Source organism: Rana temporaria, chromosome 9, assembly GCF_905171775.1.
Source record: "Rana temporaria chromosome 9, aRanTem1.1, whole genome shotgun sequence".
Lineage (NCBI taxonomy): Eukaryota > Metazoa > Chordata > Amphibia > Anura > Ranidae > Rana > Rana temporaria.
In genome coordinates, this window is record NC_053497.1 from 60426026 (window position 1) to 60446146 (window position 20121).

General features: G+C 43.3%; 1 protein-coding gene across 14 annotated transcripts in view; it reads right to left on the minus strand.

Annotated features, from left to right (window-relative positions):
• The window catches only part of ZNF185 (zinc finger protein 185 with LIM domain), a 188782-nt gene that overhangs the window by 15822 nt on the left and 152839 nt on the right, over window positions 1-20121 (minus strand). For 10 of the 14 annotated variants that reach the window (XM_040323636.1, XM_040323643.1, XM_040323648.1 and 7 more), the window contains 6 exons: window positions 19673-19780; window positions 18399-18506; window positions 17866-17973; window positions 17522-17629; window positions 5829-5918; window positions 1849-1956 (listed from right to left, as the gene is read on the minus strand). In XM_040323636.1, coding sequence (XP_040179570.1) covers window positions 1849-1956; window positions 5829-5918; window positions 17522-17629; window positions 17866-17973; window positions 18399-18506; window positions 19673-19780 — 630 coding nt within the window. The remainder of the gene's footprint in view (window positions 1-1848; window positions 1957-5828; window positions 5919-17521; window positions 17630-17865; window positions 17974-18398; window positions 18507-19672; window positions 19781-20121) is intronic. The other 4 variants (XM_040323641.1, XM_040323640.1, XM_040323645.1 and 1 more) reach the window with 4 other exon arrangements.

The following is a 20121-nucleotide window of genomic DNA, read 5'->3' on the forward strand; positions in this document are numbered from 1 at the left end:
GCAAACACGCACAGATTGCGTATTTACAGACACTCTTATTGAAGTCTATGGGACCAAAATGCCTAAATATGCTCAAAACGGCTCATGTCTACGGCATAGCATAGGACAACTGAGCGTACATCTGTAGATGGCTGAGCAGTTTTTAAGCTGCAAAAAAAAAAAAACAGGACCAGTGCGTTCTCAAGCTCCAGAGTAGAGCTGTAAAAACGGCAGATGTTAAACACTCAAAAACGCTCAATAAATAAATAAATAAATAAATAAATAAATGAATATGGACAGGCGTTTTTAAGCTGTAAAAAAGGCTAAAGAAAGTGGCTGTAAAAACGTCCATGGAAATGAAGCCTTAAAGCAGTGGTCTCCAAACTGTGGCCCTTTGCTTGCCTGTATGCGGCCTTTGGGGCACTGCACCTTACACCGATACAAGGCACTATTCCTCCCACAGTAATTAGATGGGGCTCATTCTTTCCAATGATGGAGAATATTCCCTTCCATGGACACCAATGCTGGGGCACCATTCCTCCCACAGACACCAATGCTGGGGCACCGTTCCTCCCACAGACACCAATGCTGGGGCACCATTCCTCCCACAGACACCAATGCTGGGGCACTATTCCTCCCACAGACACCAATGCTGGGGCACCATTCCTCCCACAGACACCAATGCTGGGGCACCGTTCCTCCCACAGACACCAATGCTGGGGCACCGTTCCTCCCACAGACACCAATGCTGGGGCACCGTTCCTCCCACAGACACCAATGCTGGGGCACCATTCCTCCCACAGACACCAATGCTGGGGCACCATTCCTCCCACAGACACCAATGCTGGGGCACCATTCTTCCCACAGACACCAATACTGGGGCACCATTCCTCCCACAGACACCAATGCTGAGGCACCATTCCTCCCACAGACACCAATGATGGGGCACCGTTCCTCCCACTGATACCAATGATGGGACACCATGTATCCCATTGATACAAATGCTGGGGCACCATTCCTCCCACAGACACCAATGATGGGGCACTGATCCTCCTGCTGACACAGAATGATAGGGCACTATTCCTCCTCCTACTGACCAGGAGTGCTATATATATTTTTACTCCCACTGACCATGACAGTAAACTTGCCCTTTGTTTAGAAAGTTTGCTTTAAAGCAAAACACATAAAACACGGTTGGAGCTTTAATTTCACCAACCTACATTTAGATCTCTATTAAACACTTTCTAGTTTTAAGAAAAAGCCGCATTCGGTATTGCATGCCATTGAAGTCAATGCGGAAAAAATTATTTTCGTTTCCATTGACTTCAATGGGGAAACTCGCTTTGATATGCGAGTACTCTCCTGGAACGGATTACGCCCGTAATCTGAGGTTCCACTGTACTGGAAATGGAGAGAGTGCAAGAAGGGCAAAAAAGCTAACAAAGGGTCTGAGGATATTAGTTATGAGGAAAGACACGTGGCCACTCATTAAAATTAGAGGAAAATAGGTTTAACCTTAAACAACGTAGAGGGTTCTTTACTGTAAGAGCGGCAAGGATGTGGAATTCCCTTCCACAGGCGGTGGTCTCAGCGGGGGGCATTGATGGTTTCAAAAAACAATTAGATAAGCACCTTATCGACCACAACATACAGGGATATACAATGTAATACTGACATATAATCACACACACAGGTTGGACTTGATGGACTTGTGTCTACTATGTAACTATGTTTCAGGTCAGCTTAAAGCTATTTTGTCACCAGGGTGGTGCTACAAGTATAGAATTGTGCTTGTGATAATCCCCTACAAGCATAAAAGAAGGCTTCTATACTTCAGTGCTGTAGGCCTTTAGAAAATAAATACTTTACCTGGAAGACTGAGGATCGTACGGACTTGTGTCTCCATAGGAAGAATTGTCATACCGAGTCTCCACTGTGGTAGATGTTGTACCATTTTCCCTTGAGTTATGGACAGTTCTGAAAAATAAGAATTTCCAGGTAAAACATAATTACAAGGGTATAAGCAATACATTAGCATATTCCAACACCACTCTTGGAGACAAATACTTTTTTTTAAATATATCTAAAACCAACTTTTTTCTATTTTGGGTAAAGTATGGAGTGAAAGAAAAACCCTGCCTGCTTTTTGCATATATGTGTGTGTGTGTGTGTGTATATACCATTAAAGGGGTTGTAAAGGTAAAAATGTTTTCCCTAAATAGCTTCCTGTACCTTAGTGCAGTCCTCCTTCACTTACCTCATCCTTCCATTTTGCTTTTAAATGTTCTTATTTCTTCTGGGAAATCCTCACTTCCTGTTCTTCTGTCTGTAACTACACACAGTAATGTGAGGCTTTCTCCCTGGTGTGGAGTGTCATGCTCGCCCCCTCCCTTTTGACTACAGGAGAGTCAGGACGCCCACTAACACACAGCTCCTTTCTCTCTATCTCCAATGTAGAGAGCGTCCTGACTCTCCTGTAGTCCAAGGGAGGGGGCGAGCATGACACTCCACACCAGGGAGAAAGCCTTGCATTACTGTGTGTAGTTACAGACAGAAGAACAGGAAGTGAGGATTTCTCAGAAGAAAAAAGGACATTTAAAAGCAAAATGGAAGGATGAGGTAAGTGAAGGAGGACTGCACTAAGGTAAAGGAAGCTATTTAGGGATTTATTTTTTTACCTTTACAACCCCTTTAAAAGGGAAATGTAACTTTACTTACTATCCTGTAAACAGGAGGCAAGAGGAAATTGCTACAAAATAAGAGAAATGCCATCTTAGGCAGTTGTCGCCATGGATGGAAAGATGTCCCTTCAATTCAGTGGGCACCAGAACAAATTGAGAACATAAACCCAGGGCTTTTTTTCAGGGGGAACTTGGGGGAACTCAGTTCCACCACCTCTGGCTCAGACCCTTTGGTGCCTGCTCACCACAATCACTTGTAAACACAGAAGTCTGGTTTCTGTGTTTACAAGTGACAGCTCTGCACTCTGTATGTAATGCAATCCTGGTATTTAATGCCCCTTTAAGGTCTAGTACACACAAGAGGATTTATCCGCGGATACGGTCCAATGGACCGTTTCCGCGGATAAATCCTCTCGAGGATTTCCGCGGATTTGGATCCGATGGAGTGTACTCACCATCGGATCGAAATCCGCGCCGAAATCCCATCATGATGACGTGTCGCGCCGTCGCCGCGATGATGACGCGGCGACGTGCGCGATGCTGTCATATAAGGAATTCCACGCATGCGTCGAATCATTACGACGCATGCGGGGGATCCATTCGGACAGATTGATCCGGTGAGTCTGTACAGACCAGCGGATCAATCCGTTGGGATGGATTCAAGCGGATAGATTTTAAAGCATGTCTTCAAATTTGTATCCGCTTGAAATCCATCCCAGGGGATAAAAATCCGCTGGATTGTACACACCAGGGGATCTATCCGCTGGAGCCGGTCCGCGGATCAATTCCAGCGGATGGATCCTCTCGTGTGTACGTGGCCTTAGACCCTTCTACTGTTTGTGAAATTTGAATGGGGTTGTGGTTGAGTTCCTGCACCTATTTTTTGAGGAAAAAAAGCTCTGCGATAAACCCCACTGGTAGGCACACAGACCGCAATAAAAATTTGATTGTTGTCCTAACCCTTCACCACTCGATTTAATATTTTTTTTTAATTTTTGATTTTAACAACTAGCCGACCAATTTACAAAGATTACCATCACAAGCTATTTTTTTTTTTTTTTTAGCAAACACCATTATAATTAATGTAAAAACATATGCATGCTTCTAGCCATGCAAATATAAAATCATACGTGCAACGTCATCTACTTTAATGTTCAAAAAAATATAAATTAGGTACAGGAGAAATATTACTCCATTTTGAAAATAATTCATGCATCAAAAAAAAAAAAAAAATATTTAGAAAGAGGTAGATAAGCGACTGGCATTCTTGTCTGACAGCGCTAAGGTTCATGGGATAGTTACGGTTAGGAAAAAAAAAAAACATGCAAACACAAGGAGATCATACAATCTCAATGCAAATGACGATTTCCTGTAGATTGTACATTCTTCCCGGTGTTTGCATGGGTTTTCTCTTACATTCTGAAAATAGAAAGTTAACTGGCATCTGACCAAACTGCCTCTAGTGTATGTGGAAAAAACATCCCAATACTGGGAACAATAGGAACAATGAAATCTAGTCATCCCCATAAAGCTCTTGTGCAATTCTAATCTTTCTCCTTGAATATATTCCTGTTTACAGGCTTGCTATGGCATTCAGGACTCGTTTTACTTTAAAGAGAAACTGCAGTCTGCTCACACAATTTGTAATAAAAACATCTTTGCCATTCTGAAGCTTCCCTCCGACCACTTGCATGGGCACTACGCTAAAGTTATTGGGGAATGGGAGAGTTACCTTGCTCCCACTCATGATTTGTTCAAATTTCGGGACCTCTGTCATTCCAGAATTGTCCACTGGGTCAGTCTGTGGTCCAGGGATGCAGTGCCATCCCTGGCCAGCAGTTGGCGCTAGAGGGGTTCTGGCAGAGCAAGCTTTCTCAGCAGCCAATTAGAAGAGTTTTTCCCTCGCAAGGCATGCTGGGGGAGAGTATATCTGGGACAGGTGTCATGTGTTCCAAAGTTCTTCGCGGGGTCCCCGTTCCAGGTGCGGTACCCACCTTCAGGGTACGCGCATCCATGGACCCCGCCAGCGCGGCCCACCTGGCCAAAGCTCAAGGCTGCATTGAACCTCATCCGGAGGTGAGGGAGGACCCCAGTGTTTTGCTGGGTTCCAGGACCTATTGAGAGAATCCCAGTCTGGGATCGGATGTCCGGACCACTGACAGGTATGCTTGCTGTCATCCGGGGGGCCTGTTTAATGAAAAGTCTACTGGGAGGAGGTGCTCTTTGTTCACCTAAGTCTTTTATTGAAATTGGCCTGTGGCCGAAGCCCTGGAGCCGGGTCTGTGAGACAGACCTGCTCCTCCCAGACAGTTCAGAATGACACTTTGGCTGCCAGACCCATCATAGGGGTCTGTCCGGGGGCACTTTACCCACTTCAAGTAGAGTGGCGACGAGTTACAGAAGTTGGTGCTATACAGAGCAGTACTGACTACTCCATTGCTATATAGGCCTGATACTGCAAAGTTCTCTCCTTCTATCCTTTCATCAACCTTGTCCTTCCAAAATGATGTTGATGTTGGCCGTGTTGGCCTAGAAATAAAGCATTGAAAACCTTCCAGTCACTGTCTGGACCGTCGCTCACTATTTGTTCCACCCCTTCCCCCCCTCGAGCCATGTCAGGGTAACTTAATTTGCCGATCCCAAATCAATCAGCGGCTCCTTCGGGGGTGAGCGCTACAGTTATAAATGTATGTGCACCCTCTCCGCTTGGGTTTCTGCCCTTTATTCTAATTACAGATGGCATCAAAGGAGTTTTTTAGTGTGCTAAGAAAAGGTTACAACCCTTGCATATTTTTTGCCTACTCTTTTAAAATTACTGATCATATGCTAATTATTTTAATTTGTATTTAGTTTGTTTTTGTAGCATTGCAATAGAAAAAAAAAGTGAAAAAAATGCCTTTATTTTATCTGTAAAAAATATATTTTTTGGGAGGAAAAATTATTTTAGTATTGTAAAAAAATAGACAATGCACAGTAAAATTTACACCCATAGGAGGTATACAGATATGGAAGAGTAAATGGTTTAATACATACAATCCAATTCATAATTTAATTGCTTAATTATGCATAGGTATTAACTGGATTACATCTACATTATTTAAAAGTATTTTAAGAATGGAATTTGTTCATATAGACTTCTTTATATACAGATGAATGCTCTTCTCCTACCGTGTTGATCTGGTATTGCGGTCTTCTAGATAATCTGTGTACACAGGATCTGTGGTGCGAGTTGTAGTGACTGTAGTACGTGAGCTGGATCTAATTCAAAGATAAAGTCAAGGCTGTTAAAATATTCATCTATGGTATGTATGTGCTTATGTAACCATCAACCATATTGTATACAGTATTGATTTAAAGCAGTGGTCTCAAAGTACCGGCCCGCGGGCCATTTGCCATTAGAACCCCCAAACATTATATATATTTTTTATCCTAACACCCTAGAAAATAAAATGGCGATCATTGCAATACTTTCTGTTACGCCGTATTTGCGCAGCGGTCTTACAAGCGCACTTTTTTGGGAAAAAAATTACACTTTTTTTCATTAAAAATAAGACAACAGTAAAGTTATCCCCATTTTTTTTTAATATTATAAAAGATAATGTTACGCCGAGTAAATTCATACCCAACATGTCACACTTCAAAATTGCGTCCGCTTGTGGAATGCCGACAAACTTTTTTACCCTTTAAAATCTTCATAGGTGACGTTTAAAAAAATCTACAGGTTGCATGTTTTAAGTTACAGAGGAGGTCTAGGGCTAGAATTATTGCTCCCGCTCTACCAATCGCAGCGATACCTCACATGTGTGGTTTGAACACTGTTTACATATGCGGGCGCTGCTTGCGTATGTGTTCGCTTCTGCGCGCAAGCCCGTCGGGACGGGGTGCGTTTTCTGGCTCCTAACTTTTCTAGCTGGCTCCTAGATTCCAAGCAAATTTGTCAAACCCTGCCTTACACCAGTGCTGGTGGTAATAATGCGCTCGCTGACACCAGTGCTGGGGGTGAATAATGTGTTCGCTGACACCAGTACTGTTGTTTTTGAAGTTTGAAAGTTTGCATGCGGCCCCCCATGGCATATGAAAACTTGTCTTGTGGCCCTCAGGTAATTTGAGTTTGAGACCCCTGATTTAAAGGGTCTGTGTTATGAACCAATACACCCCTTTTGATTAGGTTCTGATTTCCTATTGCAAACTGACCTTGCTGGACATCCTTACCAGTGTAGTCAGTATTCTGACTGTGCTAGGAGCACAGCCTGCCTGTCCTCCAATGGCCAAGACCTGCACTGACATCCCCCTGCACAGCTCTTCTCTGGGAAGATCAGTGTATTGCTTTCTCTGCCTTCTGCTAACCCACCACCTCCCTCCCCTGCATCTCCACCCCTACATCTCCAAGGCTGCATTCACACCTGAGCGTAGCGTATTTGAGGGCTTTTCCGATTTTTTTTTGCATGTTTTTGCGCGTTTGTATGCAGCGTTTTTGGACTTTGGCATTTTTTATTAGCCAACAGAGAAAACTATTAGGCCCCTTTTACACGGATGGCTGTTCTGCTGCAGTTAAAAGCATGTTTATTTTCTGTTGAAATTCAAGACTCCAGGCACAGCGATCAGCTGCATTTGTACAGTGCGATTAGCTGCGGTTGCGTTTAGCCGCAGCACGATATTGAATGGGGAACCAACTTGGATCCCTGCCTATACCAGGCACAGTGTATGGTATGATTCTTGAGGGGGAACTCCACGCCAAATTTTAAATAAAAAACAGGCATGGGTTCCCCCTCCAGGGGCATACCAGGTCCTTGGGTCTAGTATGGATTTCAAGGGGAACCCCGTACGCCAAAAAAATGACATGGGGGTCCCCCAAAATCTATACCAGACCCTTATCCGAGCACGCAGCCCAGTCGGTCAGGAAAGAGGGTGGGGACGAGCGAGCGCCCCTCCCCTCCTGCACTGTTCCAGGCCGCATGCCCTCAACATGGGGGGGTAGGTGCTTTGAGGCATGGGGGGCGCCCTTGTCCCCATGTTGATGTGTCCCCATGTTGATGGGGACAAGGGCCTCTTCCCGACAACCCTGGCTATTGGTTGTCGGAGTCTGCGGGCGGGGAGCTAATCGGAATCCGGTAGCCCCCTTTAATAAGGGGGCCCCCAGATCCCGGCCCCCCCACCCTAGGTGAATGAGTACCCCTACCCATTCACCTGGAGAAAAAAAATACACACTAAACAGGTTTAAAAGGACACAGTGCTTCCCCAGTGACGTAGCAGAGGGTGCGTCAGAGGGGGACGGGGTCACGTGACGGGTGGCCCCGCCTCACCTATAAAAAATGTCACAGCTTCAGCAGCATCATTCGCCGGGCTGTCTCCGGTGGAGACAGGCGGCCGGCGATGCTGCGCTCTGGATCCCGGACGATCTTCACATCACTGGACCGAAGAGGAGATCACCCTTCGCTGGATACCGACAACGTTGGAGCGGGGACCCGGGACCGAGTGGATTACCACCGCTGGATTTATTTATTTTATTAAATTTTTAATAAAGGACTTTTTTCCACGGTGTGTTTTTTTACAACTATTTACACTTCCTTTGTGAAATGGTAGGGGTACAATGTACCCCATTACCAATTCACATGGGGGGGCCAGGATCTGGGGGTCCCCTTTGTTAAAGGGGTCTTCCAGATTCTGATAAGCCCCCCGCCCGCAGACCCCCACAACCACCGGCCAGGGTTGTGGGGATGAGGCCCTTGTCCCCATTAACATGGGGACATCCTCCCCATGTTGAGGGCATGTGGCCTGGTATGGTTCAGGAGAGGGGGGGGGCGCTCTCTGCCCCCCCTCTTTTTTGCGGCCGGCCAGGTTACGTGCTTGGATAAGGGGTCTGGTGTGGATTTTTTGGGGAACTCCACGCCATTTTTTTTTTTAATTTGGGGTGGAGTTCCCCTTAAAATCCACACTAGACCTGAAGGGTCTGGAATGGATATTTGGGGGGAACCCCACGTCTTTTTTTTTAAATTGACAGCGGGGTCCCCCTTAATATCCATACCAGACCTGAAGGGCCTGGTAACTTTTTTTTTTTATGAATGAATTCTCTCTGAATTGCCGGGAGCCGACAATTCATTATATAAAAGTAGGGGTTCTGCGCAAACCAACACACTAACGTGATAAGTGACAATGGTGAATCACTAATATGTGTAAATAATCATAATAATAGTGATGTAAAAGACAAAGCTCACAGCATATAGAATAATAATAAAAAGATTATGCGAACAATAATGATCAGGAGAGCAGAGCTCAAATCATGTGAAATCAATATAAAGTAGAAAACATAAAGTGCAAGAATGTCCCAATGATAGCCCCAGACGAAGACACGTGACCCCGTGTCGCAACGCGTAGGGATTGGACGGACGTACACCTGGAGTGACGTAAGCAGGCGCTGTGGGCGCCGCTCGTGAATATTAGTGATTCACCATTGTCACTTATCACGTTAGTGTGTTGGTTTGCGCAGAACCCCTACTTTTATATGATTTCTGTACTTGTGTATTGTAAACACGATTAGGTTTTGCTGCACCCTATTTTGTTTTGGGTTATCGTCACTAATACTAGCGCGAAGGCACTTTTCATTTTTTTGACAATTCATTATAGCCGCGAGTCCGGTTTTAAATGACTTTTTTTCCTTCAGAAATTACACTTTGTGCAGAGACAGTTCTAAGTACGGGAAACAAGCGCTATTACACATGCTTACTTTACACCCCCACTAGGTACAAAATTTAAAAGAATAATTCACTTTTATTGTTTCATTTTAAGCATTATTAAATTCACTGCTCCCGAAAAAACTTCAGTTTTTAAAACTTTTTTTTGCATTGATACATGTCCCCTGGTGCAGGACCCAGGTCCCCAAACACTTTTTAGGACAATAACTTGCTTCTAACAGGGGGATGCCCCCTCCAACAAAATAGTACAGTCACCCAATCAGCAGACCTTTTTTGGCCAGGCTCTATCAACAGGTAGGCGGAAACATTTTTAAGAATAGGTGTAGATAAGCTTTTTTTTGTTTTGCTTTAATTTTTCTTTAGGTTTAGATACATTTTAAAATCACTTCTGGATGATAAATGCTGAAAAATAGCAAACAATGGATGACAACTTTCCTATATCCCCAATGTCAATCAGTAAACAGACAGAAGTCATTTAATAATTTGCAGTGTTTGGAATCTTCTGTTTCCCAGTCTCCAGGATGATGTGAGGGGGTCACACGAGTTAGAGTAATTGGAAGGACAGTGAAGCAGTGGAAGACGGGCAGACTCCTAATTACTGGTGACAAGCTGGAGACAACTGAATAAAGAGTCCTGGAGAAGAGCGCATCCGCCCCTACTCTACATTAACCCCTTGGCTGGCTTGGAAAACCTAACCTACATTGGTCTTCATTTATCAAAGCATGAGAAAGAAGAATTGTTCCGATTCCTCATAGCTTATCCCCAGTGCAGAGAAGAATCCGATTGGTCTATGGGTTTTGAACAAAGTCGATCTTTCCCACCCCCTTGAGGCTCATGGCTTCTCTCAGAATTATTCCAGTGAACAGTACAGGGATATCTAGAACTAGGTAGTCATATTTTTCCAAACCCAGCACAGGGCTGTATCCGATTTCTGGAAGGGTGAATCTGAAAGTTTGACTATGCCGACTAGGATACATTGGAGCCAGCAGATAACAACGATGAACAACTAATCACAGATTCAAATGATATATTGCCCAAGAAAGATTGTTTTATACAAAAATAAATTTCAGTTGGATATTCTGTTATCACCAATTGATCTTTTGCAAAAAAAATATTAGTTTATTGATCAAAATGATCACTTTGCATAAATCGAAGGCCTCATTCACATGAGCGCTGTAGTCTGTACAGCATGAAGGAGTGACGTATTTATGCAGCTGGAGCTGTGTGCAGGCATCCCATGTTTCCCTATGTACAGACACAGGGCGTGATTTACTAAAACTGGAGAGTGCAAAATCTGGAGCAGCTGTGCATGGTAACCAATAAGCTTCCAGGTTTTTTTTTTTGTCAAAGCTTAATTGAACAAGCTTAAAAGGAACACTAAAGGTTTGTTTTTTTATTAGATCAATTGATTGCTGTAAGCTAGAGCATTTAAATATCACTTGCCTCGTTTTTCCTTTTGACCTCCAAAATACAGTAATCCAGGTTTGAAAATACCATTTCCTGTCACTCCTCTTCTTGCTTTCCACCAGCATCTGAGTCGTTTTGCATGGTGGAAAGCAGAATGTGCTCACCCCCTCCCTATGACTACAGCCCTGCGTGAAGATGCTCTCTTATCCCTCACAGGCATGGAGGCTAAGCCTAATGGGAACTGTAGTTCCCATTAGGCTGGGATGTAGCAAGAATGAATGCGCACTGCAAACCAGGAAGTCAGTGAGAATAATGATTCAGGAGTGACGGAGGTGAATAAAACAGCTCGATTTCAACAGGTATCAAACTAGTTATAATGCAAAACATTACTTTTTACTTTATCAGCTACTGTCAGACTTTAATTTAGGAGGAAAATATTTTTGTCTTTACAACCCCTTTTGCACTCTCCAGTTTCAGTAGATCCCCCCTGCAGTCTTTTGTCCTAATATGACTGGTGAAAGGGTGAGGCCTCGTACACACGTCTGAGGAACTCGACGGGCAAAACACATAGTTTTGCTCGTCGAGTTCCTTGTGAAGCCGCCGAGGATCTCAGCGAGCCGAAATTTCCCATTGAACAACGAGGAAATAGAGAACATATTCTCTATTTCCTCGCCGAGATCCTCGTCGGCTTCCTCGGCCAAAAGTGTACACCCGCCCTGGTTTCTCGGCAGAATCCAGCTCCGATCGAGTTTCTGGCTGAATTCTGCCAAGAAACTCGGTCGTGTGTAAGGGGCCTGAGAGTTTGGTTCCAGACGACTTACCTGCCCCTGCACGCCTGTGACATTAGGACATGTCTTTATTGGGAGATCGTCCTTCACCTACTGTTCTGGTATCAACTACTACAATTTTTTTTTTTTTTTAAACAGCTTTAAATAATATTGGTGTTCATACAACATGAACCTTTAACACTGTATTACTAAATTCAAAAAAATATTGTAGGATAATTTTTTCATATTTTATAGTCGGATAAAGAATTCATGCCATATAAATTTGAAGTATAAGGCCCCTTTCACACATGCGGACTGTTTAGGTCCGCCTCTCAGTATTTTAGGCAGACCTGAACGGACGCTCCATACAGTTCTATGGAGCGAGAGATGTCAGCAGTGACATGTCAACTGACATCCACTCCACTAAATTCAGACGGATGGAAACCCTATTTTACTCTCGTCTGGAAGATCAGATTGGATGAAAACGGACAGGCGGATCTGTTTTCATCTGATTCCACATAGAGGAGAGTGGAGTTCCAACAGGTCCATCTGCATAGTGAGCAGAGATGGACCTGTCATCCGCTGGCTTAGCGGGGATCAATGGAGTGATCTGTGCTAAGCAAGCGGAGTCCGTAAAACTGGACAAGCGTGTGTGAAAGAGCCCTTAAGCTAAATAGCATATGATAAAAATCTCAAGAAGGTTAATCAGACACTATATTACAGATTTCTGGCCAAACTGGTTCTTGGTAGCAGCCTCCCCCTTCACAAAAAACGAACCACGCCAACCAGAAGCATGCTGGGAATGTGGACAACCCACTTCTATCTAGATATGCCAAAACACAAGTAAATTGTCTTGGGGCCAGTCACCTCCCTTGACAAATAATGAACTTCAGACTCTTGATCTGAGGTTAACCAACACTTTTTTTTGAGAGCATTACCCATCAAATATAGTGGGTGAATGCATACCATGATAATACAGATGCAATATGCATTTCACATAACAAGGGTGCATTATTAGTCAGAGATGACCACAATCAACTCCCTCATAAAGGAATTAGAAGTCCGATTGGCTGCCTGCATTAAAATGGTGGCAGATCTGGGGTCCAACACAGAAACACACTTCTGTCCACAGCCCACACTGCATATATTCCAAATGCTGATAAGTATCATAAAATGAACCTGTTGCGAGGCTATGGGAATTAAAGTGTTTTCATATTAAAAGCAAGCAGTATAAACATTTTAGTCTCTGGGAGTGTAAGAGGACACAGGGCCACACAACGAGATTGGAGGAGAAGTGGTTTAACCTTAAGCTGTGTATTGGGATTTTCACTGTCAGGGCAAGAAGGGTGTGGAACACTTTTCCACAATTGGTGGTGTCAGCAGGGAGTATTACAATTAAAAAAAAAAAAAAAGACTCTTGGGCATGCATCTTAGTGAGCACAACATACAGGGATATGGGAAATGATTAATCGACATTGACACACATACACCTACACAGGTTGAACTGGATGGACTATTGTCTTTATTCAACCTTACCTACTGTGAAACAGTATGTAGCTGCAGGCACTGTGGTGCAATTTTGCAATTTATCAAAGTTGATAGCAGAAGTACTGAAGGTATCCAAGTCCTTCTCACAGCACCTCAGTTCCCCCGCTTTCCCTTCCAGAACTCCTACTCTGGCTTTACATTTAGAAGGCTGAAAGGCTGCCGAGTTAAGCACTTGGACAACTTCAGTGCCTTTGCTGTGAGGTTTCATGATGAATTTCTCTGCAGTGCTTGCAGCTACATAGATCAGTGAGAACTTGTCGCTAAGCTCATTTACTGCTTGCTAAAAAAATTGAAAACTTGAATTTCTGTAGAGTGGCCACAAGTTAATTTTAAAGTACCTACATACACTCACAATTCAACTACTAAAAGATCTTTCCGATAAGAGATTATGGTCCAGATGGAAATGTCATCATATCCGGTTTACTTGTGCCTATGGAGAGGAAGCACTATAGTCATCTCCTGCACTGGGAAAAGCAATGGTGATCGGCTGGGTAAAATCCAACCTAGGTTATGAACTTTGCTTCTGAAAATCTTGGGTCAAGAAGATGCCCTCCATTGTTGGGTAGGGCCTACGAACCAGAACATTCTCTACTTGTATATAGAACAGGCAGATGTTTTCTGCTAACTATAAGTACCTTAAATGGCAACAGCAAAATATGAAACAGTGCAAATGGTAATGATGGCAAGTATCCTGATAATAACTATGCCACATATAAAGTCACATAAAATATTTTTTTGGAATAACGTGGTATCTGCATCATCTAAGGTGGAAACATTTTGTCCATTACTATTGTTGTCCTTGATGAGACTACATGAAGAGATCCTGTAGAGCCGCACAATTCTCATACAATCGCTATATTTAAAGAGATCCTGTCATAAGAAACAAAAGGGAGGTTGATTTACTAAAATTGGACAGTGCAAAATCTGGTGCAACTCTGCATAGAAATCAACCAGCTTCCATTTTTTTTGTCAAAAGCTTAAAGCGGAGTTCCACCTAAAAATGGAACTTCCGCTTAACCCACTCCTCGCCCCCTTACATGCCACATTTGGCATGTAATTTTTTTTGGGGGGGGAGTGGGGGCTTCAGGAGAAGGGGACTTCCTGTCCCACTTCCTCCTTCTGCCAAGGGGCTGGAAAGGCGATTAGCTTAATCCCACCCTGTAGGCGAGCGCCTGTCCAATCGGACGGCGCCGCGCCGCTCGCGCATGCGCAGTGGGTGCCCAGCCGTGAAGCCGAAAGCTGTCACTGCCGGGTGCCCACACTAAGAATGAAGAGGGGGGGCGAGGAGCGGAGCCCCGGCCGGTGCGTCACTGGACCCGTGGAGCAGGTAAGTGTTTGTTTATTAAAAGCCAGCAGCTACACTTTTTGTAGCTGCTGACTTTTAATAAACTTAAAAAAAAGGTGGAACACCCCTTTAACTGAACAGGCTAAAGATACAAGTCGATTGGTTACCATGAGCAGCTGCACCCAATTCTGCACTCTCCAATTTTAGTAAATCAACCCCATGGAGTCTGCCATTGCTGGTCCCTCTCTCCTACTAAATGCTAGATGCCCTAGATATTCTGGCTTTTTGTCTCAATTCTTTGAACCCATATCCAAAACAAGTCTATAGATGCATTCTGGCTGTACTTCGGCTTTGATGATCTGCATCCCTGTTTTGGGAAATTGATGCAAACAACTGGAGCCGGTTCGTCAAAATAACAGCCAGGCAACTAGAACTTTCAGAAGCAATCCAATGCCAACACAGGGGCAGGTTTCATGTAACAGAATGAAACAGTCATGTCAAAAGTATTTAAGCAAACCTGTAAAAGTGTGCATGTAAAATGCCAATGTCTCATAACCTAGAAAACCAGTTATACTATTTGCGTTCTAAACTGGCTTTAGTGACATTTCTGTAACACTATAATGGCTGCTTTAAAGGGCACACCTAGTGAAAGTTTCCAATACCTACAAAATACTCAATGCTCAAAAGGCAAACATACAAGTATAGGGGCATTCCACACATTCACCTATGGTGTGTACACTGGAACTGACACACATTCATGAGCAATTACTATGATTATGATCTATCACTGCCCTAAAAGTCATATCCAACCAAGCACAGCTGTATTTTACTCAGGGTCAAACAGGCACAGCAAATAAACAAGCTTATGTTACAATGAGCTACAACTTATTTTTTTATTGAAATATGACCAGTGCTTAGACTTCCTATGTTATTCAGAAATTGTGATTAATTACGCTCATGTTAATAAGGTGCACCAAACATCAAAATAATTATGCAAATACAACATAAAATAAATTATGCGTATTAAAATGTCCAGCCGCTTCCCCAAATTTTGTTTAAGTATGGCTCAAACTCCCTGTGCAATTCAATAAGATGTAATCATTTACACTTGTATAAAGTGCAACAAACATCAGATGATTGTGCAAAAAAAAAACAATAACGTACTTATTTTGCGATCACAGGCCCAGATTCTCAAAGGGCTTACGACGGCGCAGCGCCATGGGCCGTCGTATCTATGCGACTGATTCTTAGAATCAGTTACGCATAGATATCCATTAGATCCGACAGGCGTAAGTCTCTTACGCCGTCGGATCTTAAATGCATTTTTTTTTTGCTCGCTAGGTGGCGCTTCCGTCGATTTCCCCGTCGAGTATGCAAATGATCTAGATACGCAAATTCACGAACGTACGCGCGGCCAACGCAGTAAAGTTACGACGTTTAGGTTAGGCTTTTCCCGGCATAAAGTTGCCCCTGGGTCTATGAGGCGCAGTCAATGTTAAGTATGGCCGTCGTTCCCGCGTCCAAAATTTATAAAATTACGTTGTTTGCGTAAGTCGTCCGTGAATGGTGCTGGACGTAATTTACGTCCACGTCAAAATCAATTACGTCCTTGCGACGTCATTTAGAGCAATGCATGCTGGGAAATTTTAGAGACGGCGCATGCGCAGTTTGTTCGGCACGGGGACGCGCTTCATTTAAATGAAACACGCCCCCTACCCGCTGAATTTGAATTCCGCCGGGTGATTTACGCTACGCCTGCCGCAACTTTACAGGCAAGTGCTTTGTGAATAAAGCACTTGCCTGAAAAACTTGCAGCGGCGTAACGTAAATCAGATACGTTACGCCCGCCCATTTTTACGCCGATCTACGAGAATCTGTCCCACAGTGTCCATCATCACTGCAAAAGTGTCCAAACAAAGTGACACACTCCTTAAAGTGAGAAGTGCAAAGCTTTTCTAAAAGGCCAAATTCTAATTCACCAGAAATATTTGACCTCTTTTTTCAAAAGAAGGTCAAACAACGCTTTGTAAACCCTCAGATCTCTTCCACCCCCTCTCTCGAACCACCACAGAAGCGCCATTGGATGGTTCCAGATGTGGTTTTGGATAAAGGGTTACCTGCAAGTGAGGGTGTTGAAGACCCTACTCAGTGGAATGCTATAGTTCTTTACAAATGAGATGATTCTACGAACCAAGGAAATCACCTTTTACAACCTATGGACTGCCTTCCTTCACATACTCCTCTGTATAAAAGAGAACCAATTTTTGGTGACCCTATACTGGTACAGAGAATACTCACTGATTGTGTTCCTATGAGTTTAGTTAGGCAGACATGTAAACAAAACTAGTGTAGCTCAATATAAAACACATTCACTATATGATCAAAAGTCCCAACAATGTGAAAATTCCACCGTTTTGCAACTCTGGGTGATAGTTCATAAAAATATAAAAAAATCATGATATCTGGTGACTTCCGTGACTACCACCTCTAGCTAGAATGCCTGCTCTCTGTTGAGCTTTTTTAGCAGGTTGACCTGCTGAAGAAGCTCAAAAGAGAGCGCAATGCGTACAGGTGTGATGTGCCGCTATTCAGGACGTTTTTTTTTTCGTTTTTATACCAACATGGAATGTTGATGATATGCATGTTTTTCACATTTATGTGAGTATTTTAATCCCTGTGTGTAGTTGTAATAAATATTCAAAACAGAGAGCACTATGGTTTCCCCTTGTTACTCTATGGCCATACATAATTGTTTGAGATCCCAAGAGGAGGTCAGCGAGGTCCAGGGACGCCAAGAGGAGGATTTATCCCATGGCATTCTGAGAGACATACTATCAGGCATTTGGGACTCAACATTTGGAGGTGAGCAGGCATTCCTGCTAAAGGTGGTGGTCACTGAAGTCACTGGATATGAATTTTTTTATATTTTTATGAACTATCACCCAGAGTTACACAACGGTGGAATTTCCACATTATTGAGACTTTTGATCATATAGTAAATGTGTTTTATTTGGCTTTGCTACACTAGTTTTGTTCATTTGTATTTTATTTATTTATTTTGTACCAAGTTTTTCCAATACTGTGCAGATTACATTTTGCTTCACATTCCCCTGCATGTATTACCGACATCTGAAAGAATAAGGATAACAGAATGAGCCATACCTGCTGGGACTTGATTCAAGCATTGTATCTCCAAGTGTCTCTGGAACTCGGTATCTAGATTCTGTGACTTTGGTTGTCATGGTGCTTTCTCTGGAACGTGGACTAGGCCTGAAAAACACATTTGAGCTTTTAGGAAAAACTAAGTTGAGATAGGTGATAAATGGGTGCCTTGAGTTCTTTTATATCATTGTGGGACTTCAGAGGTGACAACTCAATCCCCAGCCCATATTGTAGTTCATAAGATCAGCGCTCCCATACATCTGCCCATGACTGCAGAAAGTACCTGAGACCCTTGGTGCAGCCCCTAACTGTGGAGTGACCCTTTTAATATCACAGATAATCACCTTGGAGAGCTGCTTCTCTCTGCTTTGGGGGTTTCAGTTGTTTTCGGTTGCTCAGATAATGTCTCTATTGATATCTTGACATTTCTGTTTGAAGAATTTGAGGGTATGCTGGAGATACAAAAAAGAGAAATATTGTTGAACTCTGTATACACTATATTTCTTTATACCTTAGGCTGGACTGACACCTGTACATTCCACTGTCTTGTGTTAACGCATGTTATTTCGCCCATAAACATGCGTTGCTTGAAGGCGGCCTATTCAAATTAATGGCCTGCCAAAGCACCAGAATTGACAACAAAAATGGACATGCAGCATTTAATCCAACGCGGTGCACCACAATGCACAGGAAGCATGCTTTAACACGCATTGTGGGGAGATGAAAATAGACCCTATAACAACAACATCTAAATGCCCCTTGCATTTGAAGTGAACATACAATATAACACCAAGGTTGGAGACAACTAGATCTGGGAAACTCAGGTGCCAACAAATATCAGTTGATGAACAGACCCTTTTTTATGATAGATAATCACCTTGGAGAGCTGCTTCTCTCTGTTTTGTGGGTTACAGTTGTTTGTGGTTGCTCAGATAATGTCTCTATTGATATCTTGACATTTCTGTTTCCTGAATTCGAGGTTATGCTGGAGATACAGAAAAAATAAATATTGTTGAATTCTGTATACACTGTATTTCTTTGTACCATGGGCTGGATTGACACCTGTCCCAGTGCCTTACATTATTTCGCACATAAGCATATATTGGGTTAAGGCAGCTTATTTAAATAAATGGCCTGCCAAAGCATCAGAGTAGACAAAAAACGGACATGCACCATTCTTTCCAATGCAGCGCACCATGATGCACAGTTGTGTGTGAGGCCCCGTACACACGACCGAGTTTCTCGGCAGAATTCAGCCAGAAACACGATCGGAGCCGTATTCTGCCGAGAAACCCGGTCGTCTGTACACTTTCGGCCGAGGAAACCGACGAGGATCTCGTCGGGCCAAATAGAGAACATGTTCTCTATTTCCTTGTTAGTCAATGAGGAAACTTGGCTCGCCGAGATCCTCGGCTGCTTCACAAGAAACTCGACGAGCAAAACGATGTGTTTTGCCCGTCGAGTTTCTCGGATGTGTGTACGGGGCCTTGGAGGATGTTGTCATAAGCTTCAGAGCATGTGCACTGGAGGTGTGTTGAGTTAGTGCATTGGAGTGCCTTTGACAATAAATGGCACCACAACCTTCTACTAAGGGCAACATGCATTCTGGAGAGACGAGAATAGACAGTAAGTGCCGGTTTCACAACATGAAAGTCGGCACGACTTTGAGGCAACTTCGAGGCGCCTCCAGGACAGGCAACTTTGCCAGTGGCCAATCAAACAATAATCAGCTCTGTGGGAGGGAGGGGTTTGCCTGAGAAAACTATTTTCTCTTCCTGTAAAGTTGTTTCAGTTAAGACACTGATGGCACCTTCCATTGAAATCAATGGGTACAAGTCACCTAGAAGTCTGTTTGAAGTAGTACAGGAACCTTTTCTGAAGTCGGAGCGACTTTAGTAGTGTGCATTAAGACGGCTCTCATTCACTTTAATGTAATTTCTCATGTCGGGCGACTTGGGGCGACGCAAGTCGGATCACAAATTCTCGGTGATAGCATGAACGGGCACTAAAAGAACAACCTCTAAATACTACTTGCATTTGAAGTGAACATACAATATAACTCCAAGGTTGCAGCCGGCAGCAAGACCTGGGAACGCAGGTGCCAACAAATATCAGTTGATGAACAGACCCTTTTTTATGATAGATAATCACCTTGGAGAGCTGCTTCTCTCGGTCTTGTGGATTTCAGTTGTTTGTGGTTGCTCAGATAATGTCTCTATAGATATCTTGACGTTTCTGTTTCCTGAATTTGAGGGTATGCTGGAGATATTGAAAAGAGAAATATTGTTGAATTCTGTATTCAATATTTTTTCTTTGTACATTAAAGAAGAACTCTAAATACAACTTGCATTTAAAGTGAACATTCATAGCCTAACATAACAAAAGGTAACACCAGGAAAAAAAAAGTAATGCAAATGGAAAGAACAGACAACATTAGCACCTTAGTGTGCCCACTTCTAATACCGTACAATATAAGTTGTTTCCTGTGTCAGTCGTGATGATAATATGGGTGAGACAACCCGAGACGCAACAGGTCTCCTACTAATTGTAAAGTAAGAGCCGGTTCACACAGGGGCGGCACGACTTCTGGGGCAACTCGG